The 18,638-nt window shown below is 37.1% G+C and overlaps 1 protein-coding gene across 5 annotated transcripts in view; it reads left to right on the top strand.

Annotated features, from left to right (window-relative positions):
- LOC115258752 (neurogenic protein mastermind) overlaps positions 1-6,204 on the top strand; it is a 564,992-nt gene extending 558,788 nt beyond the window's left edge. For all 5 annotated transcript variants that reach the window (XM_062850837.1, XM_062850839.1, XM_062850838.1 and 2 more), the window contains one exon: positions 5,051-6,204. In XM_062850837.1, coding sequence (XP_062706821.1) covers positions 5,051-5,079 — 29 coding nt within the window. In that variant the 3' untranslated portion in view covers positions 5,080-6,204. The remainder of the gene's footprint in view (positions 1-5,050) is intronic.
- Positions 6,205-18,638: the final 12,434 nt, after the last annotated feature.

Below are 18,638 nucleotides of genomic sequence, written 5' to 3' on the forward strand. Positions count from 1 at the left end.
AGTACATGGGAACAAATACATTCTAAAAGAATTCTCGTAGTGCTCTTCAGAAGGATCCATGCTGAACTCATAAAGATAAAAGTTGTGAAAAAATAGATCATGGAGGAGTTTCCCCGTCACAATATTGAATATGAAAGCGTACCAGGGACGCTGAAATTTGGAAGCATAAGGTAACCTGCCTTGATTTTACTACGACAGCGCTGGCTACAGTTGACTTGGTAACTAATTCGACGTAACTTTCGTTGATTGTTTTCTAAAGCAGGCTCGGCAGCCTGCAAAATTTTCCCTTCTCGAAAAAATTTCAAATAGCTGTAACTTTTCGAAAAGTGCATCAAATATTCTCAAATTTTCACTGTAAGTTGATCAACTATTTGTGTTTTAGTGGACAAAATTTGGAAAAGATTAGACTATTCTGCACAAAGTTATAAAAATTCCCAAAAAGGTATAATTATCCGATAGCCAACTTTGAGCCGTTATATCTCCGAATTCAATGAACCAAATGCAATGAAATTTTGACCACTTATGACTTATATAATAAGCTCCGAAAAACTTTTGGTTTTACTTAAGATTCTAAACACGGAAGAAAATTATAACGATTAGATTTGTTTTCTAATAAAACACAAAATTTCCTTAAATTTCAACATCGTTTCAAAATTCAGATGCTAATTATAGTTTATTTAAATTCCCTCTGATTGTCTTCAATACAGTTATGTTTTGAAAGAAAGTAACAACATAGGCGGCAATTCATTGGAAAAGTAATGGGATGCATATTAAAAATAGACCAATTTACTAAAATATCATAAAATAATGAAATCGCTATAACTTTTTCTCTTGTTAGTAATTTCAAGTTGAGTCAAACGTTTTTCAGAGCTCATTATATAAGTCATAGATGGTCAAAATTTCGTTGTATTCGGTTCATTGAATTCGGAGATATAACAGCTCAAAGTTGGCTATCGGATAATTCTATCATTTTTTAAAAAATGCTTATTACTTCGTGCAGAATAGCCGGATCTTTTCCAAATTTTGTCCAGTGATACTCAACTAGTTGATCAACTTACAGTGAAAATTTGGAAACATTCGATGCACTTTTCGAAATGATACAGCTAATTGGACATTTTTTGAAAATTTTGCCTGTCCCGATCATTTTGTCTATCCCCTGTAGTTAGCTTATCATGAAGAGACCTCGGTAACTGTAGCTATCAGGTCTTAGGGGTTTCAGTAATTCTTCCGTTTGTCTTGGTAATTTGTTGGTTGATAACTCGTCGCGCAAGCAACGACAGTATAGGCTGCTCGGAAGCCGTACTGTCGATTACTATTGAGGGTGTGCCCAGATTATGCTATGACCTTGCCAAAATGGCGTCTCTTACACCGTGCTTCGACTGATTTCTTCGTCACGTCAGTCCACCACGTTAACCTGGGTTCTTCTTCTTTTCCTCTTTTTGGCTCTACGAACTTGGCCTGCTTCTCTTCAACTTAGTGTTCTTCAAGCACTTCCCCAGTTATTAATTGAAGAGCTTTCTTTGTCTTCCATTGCATGAATTTGTATATTGCGAGGCAAGTAAAATGATACGCAATGCCCATGGAAGTTGAGAGAAGTTTCCGACTGGAACGGAAATCGAATCCGTCGTCTCCGGATTGGCAATATAAAGCCTTATCCACAAGGATAACTGGAGACCTGGGTTTTAATTGATCAGGGGATCTTGTTCGCAGCTGTCTTCAATAGCAGAATTTGACAGGTTCAATATCTTTTTTTAAGGATTGTTACATAGACGATTCTCTGTTGATAAACGTTTGCCGCCCTTAGCTTCTACTGTCCGATATGGGCGGCCTGAAACATGACACTTTAACTAAAGCCTGATTTTCGAGTGAAATTGATCAGCCGTTCAATAAATAACTTCAATTTTATTAACTAATAGTTAAGCCTAACCTGTACCTGTTTCTATGTTGATGTCACTCGGTGGAGTTCGAATAGCAACAGTGGTGGTCCTTGGTAGTTAGCTCGGGAGAAGAACGGGTTCTTATGCCGGATACCATTAGCGACGTTGGTGTTGCACACCGCGCTAACTTACTTGTCGTTATCAGCTCTGATAGCAACTGCAGTTGGTACGCTCCCTTTGTACCTATCTGTCTTCATCTTCATTTTAGCTACACGGGCGTGACAAGGCTCTGACAACTGACCTCGTGTGGCAAAGAAAAAGGGTCCAGGGATGGTTGACTGAACAGCCGAAAATAAACTTCCTATCGATTAGCTTCCCGTGGCGGCAATCCACTACTCTGAACCGCTATCTTTGCAATTCTCTACTGGTCCCGAACCATGGGTCAGCACATATCCAGTTCTTCCTTGTGCTGAGAACAACCTACGAGCAAGATAGGACCGAGCTAAAGGCACTTTCACTTTTCCGGACCATTGAATAAGAGTTGTAGAACGCAAACCATCACACTACGTGATTCTTTACAAACTCCTCTCCGTCATCGTTTGACCAAAACAAAACACCACTCACTAAACGTCTTCTGCCACTTCTGCTTGTTAACTACTTTTTCTTCTTTTTGTTATGAGACAGGTGCTCAAAAAGCCAGTGACTATATACCCACGTGTGACTTACAATGGTTACACATATCAAATCAAAATTAATTAAGTGCAAAAAACATAGTTGCCAGTCACCCGGGTACCAGACCACAAGAAAGCAACATAAAATGACATTAAACACACCACGCGAAAATACTGAAATGTGGGTTAAATGCACGTTAAAAAAAGTCACACAAAATTGTAACTTAAAATAGGACTTCTCCCGAGCAAAGGCGGATAGCAAAATGATAACATGTTCTGTTACCTGATTATCATTCGTTTGACAATTGAGTTTGTTATCATTTAGGTTGTATTAAGAACCAACATAACCAAAATGATAGTTCAAATTTACTCCAAGAATACCAAAATGATAAGAAGTTAAGTTATCATTGAGTTCAAGTTGATAACTAATTGTGTTATACAATATTTTATTCGATTTTATATTTAGTTAACATGAAAAAATACAGCTGATTGATAACAGGCTTTGTTATCATTCAGAGCTATTTTATCGACCAAAATAGAAAACAAAATCTACTTTACCGACATACTGTCGTAATTCTGCAAAGTGACGTAAGCGCCATTCAAAATGTCGATATTTTTTGGTATATTATATATAATATCTGGTGTAAAATTAACACTGTGGTATGCCCGCTGTATTAGAATGCAATATCTAGTCGTAATATATCATCTATGGAAAGAAACTTAGAGAATGAGCAAGAGTTTTATGCAAAGTAACCAAAAAATGGGCCAAAACTATCAATGTCGCTTTCGTCACTTTGCAGAATTACGGCAGCATAGTTAGCAGTTGAAAACAGTTTCTTATAATTACAACCCGTGTTTTCAACTATCGCGCTCAGTGAGACTCGAACCCTGAACGAGTGATTATCCATCGTAGCCGATAACCCCTATACCAACCCCAAGCAGGAACGAATAACTGACACATAACTGCAGCATACCAAAGTCATGTATCATACCAAGACGAGGTGATAGTCGGTTACCCAGGAATTAGAAATAATTTATTTTGGTGTTTTGTATGTATTGATATAATACATAAACGAGTTATTGGTTTGGTGTTGAGGACTGTTTAAGGTATTATTCAATGATGGAAAAATAGCTATTTGTATGGAAAAATCGCTGATCATTATTTAGGTATTACCATACCTGATGTCATTATTCACGTGCTATGCACAGAATACACACCAGTTATTATTTTAGGTATTTTACCTCTTAAGCAGGGCTTCTTAATACCTCATTCAGGTTGTAGGTATTGGGTTTTCCATACCTGAGTTTGGTATTCTACAGCTATTTTCTCCTCCTCGGGGGGACTCAGTGAGAGGGAAAGTGGTTGGAAGGCTACGCTTTCGTACTGCAATCGCATTGAAGATGGAAAGTGGAATCTATTTATAGATTCGAGATCCACCAGACCCTCAGTTTTAGGAAAGCTTTGAAATGTGCGTTTGGAAACTGATAACATATTTTGTTATAATTTAGTATTTTTGTGTTATTGCGATAGACCAAAATTATTGATAACTAAAAAAGTTATCATCTTATTATCAACAATTGGAAAAGTTGATAACAAAAATAACATAATGATAATACCGATAGCATAGTTTGTTATCAAAGTGATATCACTCAGTTATCCGCCTTTGCTCGGGCTTATTGTTCTTTAAAACTAACACAGTCTGCTTTATCAAATTTCTTTTTGAAGCTCCTGCTCCTCCTTTAAGGTGACCAATCTGAGCCGATGGTGGATTTCATAGATGCCAGGATACGCCTAAGCTTGTAAAATATCTTGAATTATTCGCATGTATTTCACAGAATGAGTTCTGTAAAGGTGGATCTGCATTCCATACCTCAAAACGAGTGTAAACCTGAAGACCATAGCTGTAAAAAGTGCTGAGAACCCATGTATCTTAAATTCCCAATTTCAGTGAATCTTGTATACTTTCTATTGCATCTGTGAACCAAATTGGATAAATTTTAATAGGGGATAAGTTATAGTGGGTATGATCTTCCGTCCCTCGTATCGACAACTCGACAACTATTGTTGTTATCAAGAACTGATTACTGCATCGTCCGTGTTTTTATTTAAATTATTCCAAACTTTTTCAAAATGTTGGACTTCAGAGTGTACATCATCCCATTTGTCCCTCAGATTCTTGCCCATACTCATTTCCTTGTTCGAATAAGGCTGTTCATAAACCATATTGAGTTTTTTGGGGGAAGACTTTTCATAGCCCATAGCCATAGGCTATAGCCCAAAAATATTTTTTTTGTATAGATAAACGTCTATCAGGCAGAAAAGGGCCTAAAATGGTCAAAATTTATTGAAAATGGTTCATGAACGGCCCCCATTTGCTCAATTTTTCTCATACCAAATGCTTTTCATGTCTGCGGCCCATAAATCTCGCTTGTCAATTTTCATACCCGCAAACCAAAACCAACTAACCATTCTTATCTCTCATTTTCCATTTCCCATTTCAGAATTCTTCGGAGGCAATACGAGTCGGTGACCCGAAAAATTCATCCCTCCTTCTGCAAAAACTTCTGTCGGATTAAAGTGATAAAACAAACAAAAGTTGTTCGTACGTGTTTAGGCTTCGTTTTTTAAGACTTTTTTCTATGAATCCATTAAAGGAAATGTTGTTTTTTGTTTATTTTTTTTTTTGCGCTGTCCTAAGTTTAAAATTCGCTACAGAAACTAGAAACTAAAATTTGTTACATTGGCTAAACAAAATAATGGCAACAATGTGTTTGTAACAATTCGATGGGAAACCGTTTGGCATTATTAGGAAAAAAAATTAGAAAACAATTGAAAAAAAATCACTTAAGTTGACCTCCTAACTATTGAAATGAAAAATATCAAAAAATTACAAAAAAAAAAACAAAACCGAGATGTGATGTGATGTTTAGGAAGAGGAATGAATTAGTGGAAGCCGTCGGAGCGGCTTTAAAACTTGTGGTTATTGTGCTGTACATATTTAGTTACTGTAAAGTATAAAACCAAGTATATAATTTAAAAAGTATGTATACACACACAGAGAGAGTAAGAGAAAGTCGATATAAGCTAGAAGAGAAAGAGAAAAGAAAATAAATTAATGAAAACAAAGTAAGGCAAATAGAAATACCTCTAACATTAGTTCAAACTAATAACAAAATGAAAACAACAAAAGTGTTAAACCTTAAAAGTGTATCTAAATTAACCAAATAAAGAGAACAAAACAAATCGAAACGAAAAATTAAGGAGAATGGGACGAGAGAACCCGAACCGTACAAACACGTACACACGAAAGAAACAAATGGACATTGGTTAGAGAGAAAACGAACGAGCTGCGATCAGCCTACTGTGTGCTCCTGCACACAGCACACAGAAATGGGGAAAGCAACGAGTCCGTCACTGCGCGCGGTCTCGAATCCAAAGACTTGCGAGGAAGAGAGCAAGAAAACAAGAGAGGATGAAACGTTAGAGAACGAACTGTTGTTAGAGAAACTCCCACAAACCAACGGTTTCGCATTTATTAAAAAAAAACGAGCTGGATAATACAAAAAAGAGAAAAACTACAAAAATAAATGTTAAAAATCAATTGACAAAAATCAACGGAGAGCAAAACGACACTGAGACACTCATAAAAAAGAAACGAAAAACAAGTGTGACTAGAACTGATGATGCTAAAACTAGTTAGTAGGGGTGTTCTACAGTTATGTAGCCGTAGATTAGCACGATTCGATTACTATTTTCATCACGTTCATTGACGTTCCCTCTGGGCAAAGTGTAGGAAACAGTAAAACTAAAACAAGATTAAAAAAAAATTTGAAAATGATTGTAACACCCCTAGTGCACACTTAATTCATCGTCGTCGTTGGACCCCCCACCGGTGTCCTGTCCTACTCATGTGTTTGCTGTCTTCTTTCTGTACGAAGCTTATTTAGACTAATTCGGAACGGACTGGAGGATGGAGACAGCCTCAGGTGGCAGAATGGTGTGTCTTGGGGTAGAATTGGGGTGCGACTTTGGTTTCGAATCCTTTTTTTTCAATTGGTGTTGTTTCTTAAAATTCTGAAGGTCGGTCGAAATTCTATATCATTTTGAAGTGATTGTCACAAAATATGATCTTGGGAATCTTAAATACCTTATTTACAGTAGAATCGATAAAAATTAAAATTGTAGTCCTTAGAAGATCTTGGAAGTGTTTAAAGATTTCAGAAAGCTTTCAAGCAAATTATTTCAAAACTTTTCTGTACATTTCTTTGAAAATTTCCCTGGATTCATTCCTGGGAAATTTTCCCAAAATGTTCTTCAAGAATTTCTGCGAAGTTTCATTGAAAATGTCCCCCAGTATTTGCTTCTAGGATTTTTTCCTGAGATACATTCCAGAAGTTCTTTTGGAATTTTTAAGTGATTGTTACAAATTTCCCAAAGGAAATTTCTTTCAAAAATCCCTTTGCACAGTGTTCGAAATCGATGATTTTACGATCAAAATTAAATAACTTTTTTTAGGTTGGTTCTAGAGATTTGGCGTGTTCTGCAAAGTTTTTCTGCATGTAAAAAGGCGTCTTTTGATAAAATGTTATAAATGATTAATCCCCCTAGAAGTGAGATAAAAAAATTATTTTTTCGAAATATTTTTTTAGAGGTTTGACGTCTTCGGCAAAGTTGTAGCCCATAATAAGAGAACAAAAATCGTAGAACATGTCAAAGCTCCACCTCTTACGGTTTTCGAGATATGGAGCGTTTTGTGCGAAGTACCCCTAAAACTATTTTTTTCAGTGTAGCTTCAACAGATAAAATCCTACAGTTTTATGACCTTCTACAAACTTGTTCAGGACGTCAAAATACACATTTCTTCCGAAAATGTCAAGTCATTATATCTTAAAACAAAAAAGTTATAGGCAAATTTATCATATTGTAAGGTGTACTTTCACCTTAAGTAACTATTTCCGGCGCAAAATGGCGCAGATGGTTCAGTCGGTAGTTGAAAGATTAGACTTTCTACTACCACTTGGGGGTGGAAACCCTCGTGGGCAATAGTGGGAAAGGTGGTTTAAATACATGACAAAAACTAGTTATTTTGCCTGTAATACAAGAAAAATAAATAAAAATTAATAATTTAGGATCCCGCAGTAATTTTTACTGCATTGCGTAATTTCCAGCAATATTTTACAACATTTTTGAGCATGATTTATTTATTTATTTACTTAAATAAGCGACACTTTACGCCAAAGGTGCATTCGTGTCGTTTTTGAGCATTGTTTTTACCAAACAGAATATTTTATTCATGCTTTTGAATTCATATTGTATACTATCAGATGATCAGGCAATTTCTGATAAAGTTACATTAAAATTACCTATTTGAAGTTTTTTTTTTTGGGGCAATATTCAAGTTATGTAGCGCTAGAAATAGGAAGAAGGAAATATTAAACAGTTCAAGATGTGCATCAAAACACAGAGTAGATTTTTTTTTCATGTATTTATATTTATATTTGTAGTTTGACTTTTCAACTACGGAATCAGTATCCGAAAATATCAGGAAAAGTTTTGAATCGTCCAATAGCAGATTAACAGCTTTTTCGGTAATCCATGAGTTTGACTTACACCTTCGAAGCAATTGAAATGTATCAGATATAAATTAATAAAATACAGGGTGTGCCGAGAAATAATGCGATGGTTTTTTTATTTCAAACATTATTTTTAATCTCTTGACGTTAACCAATTACATGTTTTGACGTCCCATCATCTGCATCATGAGTTAATTGAAGTAGGGCAGCGAACCACTTGGACAGCGGCCGGTATTTTGGGCACTCTTCGCTATTACTAAATTAATTCCAAACCAATTGACTTGAAATTTTGTACACGGCTAGATACTATACGCATCTCATCGCGTTCCAAAAATTGTGTCAATTGGTTCAGAATTGGCTGAGTTATAGCAGAAAAGTGCCCAAAATAGGACCCCTGCCGAAATGGTTCCACTTCCCTATTTTTCATATTTTTAACAGTACTTTTCACAAAAATCGAGTTGAAAATAAATTGTTTTATCAAATTGATCATTTGATATAAAAGATCTACTTTATTTTCACCAGGAAATCGTCAAAATATGTATTGAAGAATGTAAAATTACAACTACCTTAATAAGAACTGCGAAGGTATATATCAAAACGCATTTGATATTCTAACTACCAGCCATTCAATTCTACGACTATTGGGTAGGTAGTCATTCGTTTGGTCATGGACATGTTGTCATAAGTTTGAAGAAATTCAATACTTTTATTTAGAACTAGCTTTAGTTATAACTCGCGGGAACAATATTTTGTCCTGATGTTTTAATTTTTAGTGATAAAAACTCACTGGTTTTTTTGTAAAAACGTTGTAAAATATTGCCGGAAGAAACACAGTGCAGTAAAAATTACTGTGTGCTTCTTAATTATTTTTTTAAATTTATTTTTCTTGTATTACAGGCAAAATAATTAGTTTTTGTCATGTATTTAAAACACCTTTCCCACTATTGCCCACGAGGGTTTCCACCCCCAAGTGGTAGTAGAAAGTCTAATCTTTCAACTACCGACTGAACCATCAGCGCCATTTTGCGCCGGAAATAGTTACTTAAGGTGAAAGTACACCTTACAATATGATAAATTTGCCAAAAATTTTTTTGTTTTAAGATATAATGACTTGACATCTTCGGAAGAAATGTGTATTTTGACGTCCTGAACAAGTTTGTAGAAGGTCACAAAACTGTAGGATTTTATCTGTTGAAGCTACACTGAAAAAACTAGTTTTAGGGGTACTTCGCACAAAACGCTCCATATCTCGAAAACCGTAAGAGGTGGAGCTTTGACATGTTCTACGATTTTTGTTCTCTTATTATGGGCTACAACTTTGCCGAAGACGTCAAACCTCTAAAAAAATATTTCGAAAAAATAATTTTTTTATCTCACTTCTAGGGGGATTAATCATTTATAACATTTTATCAAAAGACGCCTTTTAATATGCAGAAAAACTTTGTAGAACTCGCCAAATCTCTAGAACCAATCTTAAAAAAGTTATTTAATTTTGATCGCAAAATCATCGATTTCGAACACTGTGCTTTGGCAATTTCTCTGGAAATTCTTGAGGAGAATATTTTACTGATTCCTCTGGGGATTCCTGCAAGGATTCATTCGAAAACTTTTACAGGAATTCATTCGGAATGCCCTCGAGAATTCCTTCAAAAATTTATTTGAGATTTTGTCCCAGAATTAGTTTGAGATATTCTTCGGAGCTTCGTTCGAGAATTTCTCAGGTAATTTTTCAAGGGATTTTATTGAATTTTCCTCAACTAATGTTTCAAAATTTCCTTCAGATTTCTTTTCAAAAATTTCTCCGGAATTCTTTGAATTCCTACGAAAATTTCTCCGGGGATTCTTTCGGCAATTCCTCATGAGATTAGTTTGGGGACACGATTGTCTAGATTTCCTCCAGGAACTGCTCAGAAATTCCTTTGAGAATTCCTCCAGGGATACCTCAGGGAACTTCTCCAGGGATTCCTCTGAGAATTTTTTTAGGGATTCTCTGAGAATTCCTCCTGGAAGTCCTAGGATTTCTCTAGGGTTACCTTTGAAAGTTCTTTTGAGATTCTTTCGAGAATTCCTCCCAAAATTCCTTCGAAAATTCTTCCAGGGATTCCTTCAGAAATATCTTCAAGGATCTCTTCAAAAATTCTTTGATTGCTAAAGAAACTTCTCCAAAAATTTATTTGGGAATGCCTCCAGAGTTTCTTTCGAGAATTCTTCTAGGAATTCCTTCGGAATCTCCTCCAGGGATTCCTCTGGGAATTTCTCCAGGATTTCATTTGGGAAATTCTCCAGGGGTTGCATTTAGAATTTCTCCAGAGATTACACTGGGAATTTACGCAACGATTTCTCTCGGGATTTTTTTTTTAATTTTTTGAGTTTTTTGGGATTCCTCTCAAGATTTCTCCAGCAATTTCTCATAGAAATCTTCCAGGGATTGCTTCAGAAATTTCTTTCAGGAAATCCTGTATTTCCTCCAGGGATTTCTTTGGAAATTCTTCCAGGGATTTTTTTCGAAAATTTATCTAGGGATGCCTTCAGGAATTCCTAGGGAATTCCTTATAAAACTCATCCAGAGATTCCTTCAAAAATTTCTCCACGGTTTCTTTTGGAAATTCCTCTAGGGATTCCTGTGTAACTGGGTAATTCCTGCAAGGATTTCTGTATGAATTACTCCAGGAATTTCCTTGGGAGTTCCTCCAGGGAATCCTTCTAGAACTCCTCTAGGGTTGCCTTCGGAAACTCTTCCAGGGATTCTTCTGGGAATTTTTGCAGGGTTTCCTTTAGGAAATGCTCCAAAGATTCCTTTTAAGTTTCCTTTAGGAAATCCTGTGGATATTGGTAATTCTTGCAAGGATTACTGCAGGATTTCCTCTATGAATTCCTTTGGGAGTTCCTCTAAAGATTTTTTCGAGAAATCCTCAAAGAATGCCTTCGGAAACTGCTAGGGGGATTTTTCTGGGAATTCCTTCAGGGATTACTTCGGGAACTTCTTTAGAGATTTCTCTCGGAATTCCCCCAGGGATTCATTTGGTAAATTCAGAATTCCTCCAGGGATTCTTTTGAATTTATCGGCAATTCCTCCCAATATTACTTAGGAAATTCCTCCTGAGAGTCCTTTGGGTTTTCATGCTAGGATTTTCAGGGTTTCCTTTATAAATTCTTTCGGAATTCCTTCAGATTTCTTCAGATTTCTTCAGGAATTCCTTCGAGATTTTCTCTAGGGATTCCTCTGGGAATTTTTCCATCAATTATCTATGGATTTCTTTTGAAATTCTTTGAGATTTTTTTGGGAATTCCGCCCAAGATTACTTTAGGAATTCCTTAAGGAATTCTCTCAAAAAATTTTTCCAGAGATTTTTTCAAGAATTCTTCGTGGGATTTCTTCAGGAACTCCTCCAGGGATTCTTAAAAGAATTCCTCTAGAAATATCTTTAAGAACTCCTCCAGGAATTCCTCAGGGCATTCCTCCACGACTTCGGGAAATTTCTCTAGAGATTCCTCTTAAAATTCCTCCACTGATTTCTTCGGAAATTCATGCTGGGATTTCTGTAGGGTTTTCTTTGAAGAATTAGGGATTTTTTTCGAGAATTCCTCTAGACATTACTTCAACAGATTTCTTTGGTAACTTCTTCAGAGGTTTCGGATTCATTGCAGAACTTCTCCAAAGATTTTTTCAAGAATTCCTCATGGGATCCCTTGGGAATTCCTTCAGCGATTCCTTTATAAATTGCTCCAGGAATTCTTTCGGGAAATCCTCCAGGACTTCATCCTGGGATTCCTTCGGCAAATGTTCCAGGAGTGAGGCATTATTTAGAGAATTTCTCCTAGGATTCCATCAGAAACTCGTGAAGGGATTCCTGTGAGAACTCCTCCGGGGATTCCTTCTAGAGGATTTGCATCGATTTCTATAGGAATTCTTCCATAGAATCTTCTTTGGTAATTCCTGGAGTGACTGCTTTGAAAATTTCTCCTGAAAATTTTCCTCAGAGAATTCCTCCGAAAATTCCTCCACCAAGTCATCCAGAGATTCCTTCGAGAATTTCTTCTGTGATTCCTCTGGAATTTTCAGGACTTCCTTTGTGAATTCTTCAAGGAAATCTTCCAACAGTTTCTCTGGGAATCGCTTAGGCGAATTACTTCAGAGATCTCCAGGGAGCTGCTTCACAGATTCTTCTCGAAATTTCTCCAAGGACTCCATTGGTAACTTTACCAAGGAATCCTCTTAGAAATCCTCCAGGTATTCCTCTGGGCATTTATGCTAAGAATTCTCTAGGAATTCTTACGAAAATTTCTCCATAGATTCCTCCGTAAATTTCTCCTGGGATTCCTGTGAAAATTCATCCATAAATTCCTGTATCCGAGAAATACGTCAGCGTTTCTTTAAAAAAAAAACATCAAAGGTAACTTCAGAGATCCCTTTAAGATCTCCTCCAGGGATTACTCTTAAAATTTCTCCACGGATTTCTTCGAAAATTCATGCTAGGATTTCTCAAGGGTTCCCCTTGAATAACTTGGGATTTTTTTTTTCAGGAATTTCTCCAGATTTGGGAATACTTCAAGGGATTCCTTTGCGAATTTCTCCAGGGATTCCTTCAGGAATTCCTCCAGGGAGTCCTCCAGGACTTCCTTCAGGGATTCCTTCGTCAATTTCTCCAGGAATCTGGGATTCCATGAGATATTCCTGAAGGGATTCCTACGGGAACTCCTCCGGAGATTCCTTCAAGAGGTCCTTCAGAGATTCCTTTGAAAATTCTTTGAGAATTCCTCGAGAGACAACTTTGAAATTTTCTCCTGAGATTCCTTTAGGAATTCATCCAGGGATCCTTGTGACAATTCAAACAGAGAATCTTCTGGAGGATCGACTGAGGATTTGAATCTACGATTTAAAAGACTGTGTAGCCGTTTAAATCGTAGTTCAAACAGAGATTTTTTTTAGCAATTCTTGCAAAGATTCCTCCGGTAATTTCTCCAGAGATTCTTGTGGCAATTTCCAAAGAGAATTCTTCGGGAATTCATCCAGAGATACCTTTGAGAATTTCTTCTGAGATTCCTCTGGGATTTCCAGGAGTTTCTTTGTGAATTCCTCTTAAAAAATTCTCCAGCGGTTCCTCTGGGTTTTCCCTAGAGATTTATTTGAGAATTACTCCAGAGATATATTAGGGAGTTGCTCCAGGTATCCCTAAGATAAATCCCTCAAAACTTCTGAGTAGAATTTTAACAACATGGCGATCGTGTTAACAAAGTGTTACGGTTTATTTTGTAGATTGTGCATTACTGATTCCAATGTGTGTAAGTTATTCGTTTCCAAACTGTTCTCAAGACTGTTGTTGAATGTCGGTTATGGCTTTCTATCAAAACAAGAACACTGGAAGCATGTTACCATTTTTATACCTCTCGCTCACAGTACAGGGACAACATGGCGACCGTTTTACGCTTAAACCGTTTTTTGGTACAACTATTCAATACGACTTTTTTAGATTTGAATTGTAGCAACAAGTTGTACTAAGAATCCGTTTCCAACTTTGATAATGAAAAAGCACTGAGTGCAGTTGAATAGAGACAATATTCAAAAAAATGTGCATCATGGCGACCATTATCGCACCTATCAAATACATGCAAATCTTCGAATGAGTCATCCCATCAAATATTACCCCAACTTGTTGAACCAGCACCAACTACCACAACAAAACGCTTCAAAACCATCCAAGTCGCACCCCAAACGGTTAGTAATTATGTTGTGGAGATCTTTAATACCCAACGAACCACCCGGCGACCGAAACGGAACGTTTGCTGTGATAATTATTTTCTTTTTTGGGAGATTGCGACCCGATTCGGTTCGTCGGTTCGTTCCGAGGAGAGATCGACATAGTCACCTACTGTCGCACCTTGAAGAAAACAAGAAAATTTTAACGAAAGGGGCGAAGAAAGTGCAAAAGCAAAGCTAACCAAGAAACAAGAAAATATAAGTCGAAGGACCTAGTCCTATCAAAGCGAGGAAACAAAAAGATAAGGAGTTAGATTCAATGATTAGGAGCTAGTTCTAAAAGATAATGATAAACTAAACAAACGATGACGGAAGGGAAAGTGAAACTACGTAGGTACCTCTTATCCACAAAAGAACACACACACACAACAAATAGATACACAACACACACACTATTTATCAAAACAAACATTAATCTTAGATTGTTCAATCCTGTAAGCAGGATGCACTTAACTGTTCTCTATAAGCGTTCGATTCTGTTGCCCCCCAGAAAATTATTAATAATCGCGTTTTGGCAACCAATCACCAACACTGATACCGCGAAATGCTCTCATGCGAGATGGCACGTATTAGATTATTCACACACATTTGTTTGGCTAGCAACTCACACACATACACAATTACACACACTCAGTTCAGCTTAGGCAAAACAAAAATGGTTCATAGCAGCTCTGTCTTTCATCTACAGACACACATTTGAGTTTGTTTCGTCCACTTACGATAAGTATCTCATCGAAAGCAACCGGAAGGAAATCAGGCTGTCGTGCTCAGACAAACACACACACACATACACACACCCTCAGAAATGATTGTACATTTTGTATATTGAGTTGAGTTGTACATTTTTTGACGGAGATCCTATTTCAGTTGCGCGTAGTTTTCCCAATTGTTTCACATTTTCTCTTATCATCCTTCGTGCACATGCGCGTTGGGTGAACGCTTTTGCTGGGATTTATTTTTTGTTGGAAGCTACCGATACATTTTGAGATGAGAATCAACAGGAAAAACTTGAGCAGAAGGTGTCCAGGAAAATTGCTAGTTTTGAGTGGCTCGATACTTGGACACACACGAAGCAGACAGAAATTAATATTACACTTTTATTGGTTTCAATTACACAACTAAGAAGGCTTCCGCTCTGTCCCCCCCCCTACATTTGATTTTATTTTATATACATATTATATACTTATTATACATGTGTACGATTACATAATAATTTAATTTTTATTATTATTGCTATTATTACATTATACATTTACATGTTGAGGTTAGTTTTATTTTGTGTTTTATGCAAAGAAAAGATGGCGAAATATATTATTGTTATAATATTAATAATAAAACCAATACAACACGTGTGTTTACTTTTGTTTCGAATAGAATATCCTTTTTCTTTGATTTTATTGTATGTTCATGCTTGAGTTTTATCTTGTTTTTTTTTCAAGCGCGTGTTTCATCCCCTTTGTTAGTGCTACGGATACAATAGTTATTTGTCTCTTTTCTCTCTGGACACTACCTTACCATGCTGGCTACAAAGTCACTTAACTCCAACGCCGAGCGGTCTTGGCGATGTTCTTCAAGTTTCCCCGAACGTGTAGGAGGCACAAAGAAACAGACGTCACACTCCACACGCTTTCCATCGAACACCTTTTAACGGTTGATTCAAGTATGCGGTAGATCGTCGATTAGCCACTCGCAGCGCTGGCATCGTTTTTGTTCCTGTTTGACGTTTACTACTGCCACATATTGGTGGTCCGGCCAAAAACACCATGATTGGCATTGGGCGATTGCGTTTTTGAAACGATGTTTTTAATGAAATTTATTCTAAGTGTTTTTTGTCTGTTTCTCTGTGGTGTAGGGATTGCAGATCTTCTTTCCCACCGAGAATTGTCCGCAACACTTTGCGCTAAAAAACTCTGAAAGCTTTTTGGTCCACCTCCTTTAACGTCCACGCCTCGTGACCGTAGAGGAAACTGGAAGAATCAGCGTAGTATATATAAATGTTGTTCACGTTTGCATTTTACGGGACCTAAGCTGGTTGCAAAATCCGTAAAAGGGTCTATTCGCAACTACAATAAGCCTTTCCGGTTCACGGGTAACGTCATTGTTATATGCCATAAGTGTTCCAAGATAAACAAATTCTTCAACAACCTCACTACCTCAGCACTGACACCACTAGGCCTGCCTCTGTCTCTACCCGGTATCATGTGCTTCGTTTTGGTAGAATTGGTCGGCAAGCCTATCCACGCTGTCTCTCTCTTCAGAGGAGCTGAAGCTTCCTCCACTACCCTACGACTGTTGCCGTTGAGATCAATATCGTTTGCAAAGCCAAAGAGCAAGTGTGACCGTGTGATGATAGTGCCGGTTCTCTGCACGCCAGACCTCCTAATCGCTCCTTCGAGTACAATGTTGAACAGAAAATTTAGAAGAGCATCACCCTGCTTCAATCCATTCAAGGTCACAAACGTGGTAGACACTTGGTCTGCGATCCAAATACATGATTTTGATCCCTCCAGCCTTGGCGTATCAGCCTAATTAGTTTCGCCGGAAAACCATGTCCTGACATTATCTGCCAAAGCTCATTTCTTTTCACTGAATCGTACGCTGCTTTAAAATAATGAACGGATGGTTAATCTGCAAGTTATATCCCCGAAATTTATCCAAGATCACCCGCCCCTCACGAAAACCAGCCTGGTATTCGCCGACGAAAGACTTCCCAAGAGATCTCAGTCTGTTGAACAGGACACGCGACAGTATCTTATATGCCGAATTTAAAAAGGCAAGCTCTCTTTAATTGCCACACTTTAGTCTGCGTCCTTTCTTGTAGATTGGGCTCATATGCCAGCCAACCACTCTTCATCCTCCCAAATCTTTACCTGACTGCCACCATTATTGGGAAAAAAAACGACCCAAAAAGGCACCTAATTATTGCGGATGAAGCCCATTTTTCGAATGGAAAAAAGCCAAGGAACCGAATGGTGATGGTTTCATTCACCGGAATTGCGTGTCCACTTTGCCCCATTTTCCCCCAAAAACACTTTTTTTTTTGAATTAAAAACTAGTTTCAACTGATTGCGGTTACCCGACCATCATTTTCCTGATATACAATTGGCTTTTTTAGCGATGTTGGGATAATCCCATATTGTGAATCTGCATGCCAAACTGAGCAGGAATCCAAGTTTTCATGAATTTGTTGGCCGGAAACCTATTTAAAAATCAGTTTGAAGTTTGTATGGGAGCGATTTGTCGAATCACCCCTCGTCGAATTTCGTACTGGGCGGAGCTGCCAAGCTGTTGCCCAGCTGTCAAAAGGTGATTTCAAAAAATCTCTTTGTATTTGATTTTAGGTATAAAATGAACTACTAAAACTCTGAAAAAAATCACAGTGGCTCAGAAAAAGGTACAACAAGTAACAAGCATTTCATTATGTAAAATTTACCGGTAGGGTGCATTTAATTGCATTCACCGGGGCATAATGCTCATTTCCAGTAAATGATTCAGAACGGAGAATGTCTCATAAAATCCATCGGTCAATCCTACATTAAGAAAAACAAATTCTAGGCTAGCTGCAAGTAGTGAAAACTAATTTTTGAACCAGAGAAATGTTTTGGAGAAAATGAGAAATTCCAGTATTGCGCGCAAACCCATCGGGAATTTAGTGTTTTAGTAGAAATGGGACAAAACAAACCAAGTGTGTCCCTTTAAAAGCACTGGTTACTTTTACATTAGGAAAAAAAACATTTTGGTTAGCTACAAATCGATTGGCATCATTTTATGATCCAACAAAACAGTGTTTTAGGGGAAAATGGGGCAGAATGACCACTTCTAGTCAATGACTCAAAACGAAGTATGCATGATAGTATGCACTGATCAACTCTACATTAGGAAAGACTTGTTTTGTTAACTGAAATTAGTTGAAATTGTTTCTCATCAAAGAAAAACAGTGTTTTAGCGGAAAAGAGGAAAAATTGGCACATCTAGTCAATGCTCCAGAACAAGTTGTGCCTCATAAAACATCGATCAATTTCACATTAGAAAAAATTGCTTGGTTTACCACACTTAGTTGGTACTATTTTTTAACCCAGAAAAACAGTATTTTAGGGGAAAATAGGACAAAACGAGTGATGTCGGACTATGGCACAGAGCGAGGTGTGTCTCATAATATGCACCGGCTAATTTACATTATGAAAAAAAAAATATTGATTAGTCACAATAAATTGGCTTTTTTAGCGGTGTTGAGATAATCCCATATTCTAAGTCTACATGAAAAAATGAACCGATATCCAAATTTTCATGATTTTTGGTGCCCGGGAACCTATTTAAAAATCAATTTAAAGTTTGTATGGGAGCGATTTGTCAAACCACCCCTCGTCGCATTTTGTACTGGGCGGAGCTGTCAAAAGGTGATTTCAAAAAATCTCTTTGTAATTGATTTTAGATACCAATATAAAGTTTTGAAAATCTGAAAAAAATCATAGTGGCTCAGAAAAAGGTATTCTTTCATATAAAACAAAAAAATCAATACATTTTTCAAAATTTAAAAACCCATTTGAAACTATTTTTTAATTCAGAAAACAGTATTTTTAAGGAAAAATAGGGCAAAATGGACACCTACAAATTTCCAAATTTTCTTCCCGGTCATGGCATATGCCGGGCACTGACGCAGTCTTTTCTGCGAACCATTGACAGTTGCATAAAACCTCCGCATATTTGTATTTGTATTTGTACCTAACATTCATCGGACTCCATTGAGTCTACATGAAA

The sequence above is a fragment of the Aedes albopictus genome, chromosome 2, assembly GCF_035046485.1.
Source record: "Aedes albopictus strain Foshan chromosome 2, AalbF5, whole genome shotgun sequence".
NCBI lineage: Eukaryota > Metazoa > Arthropoda > Insecta > Diptera > Culicidae > Aedes > Aedes albopictus.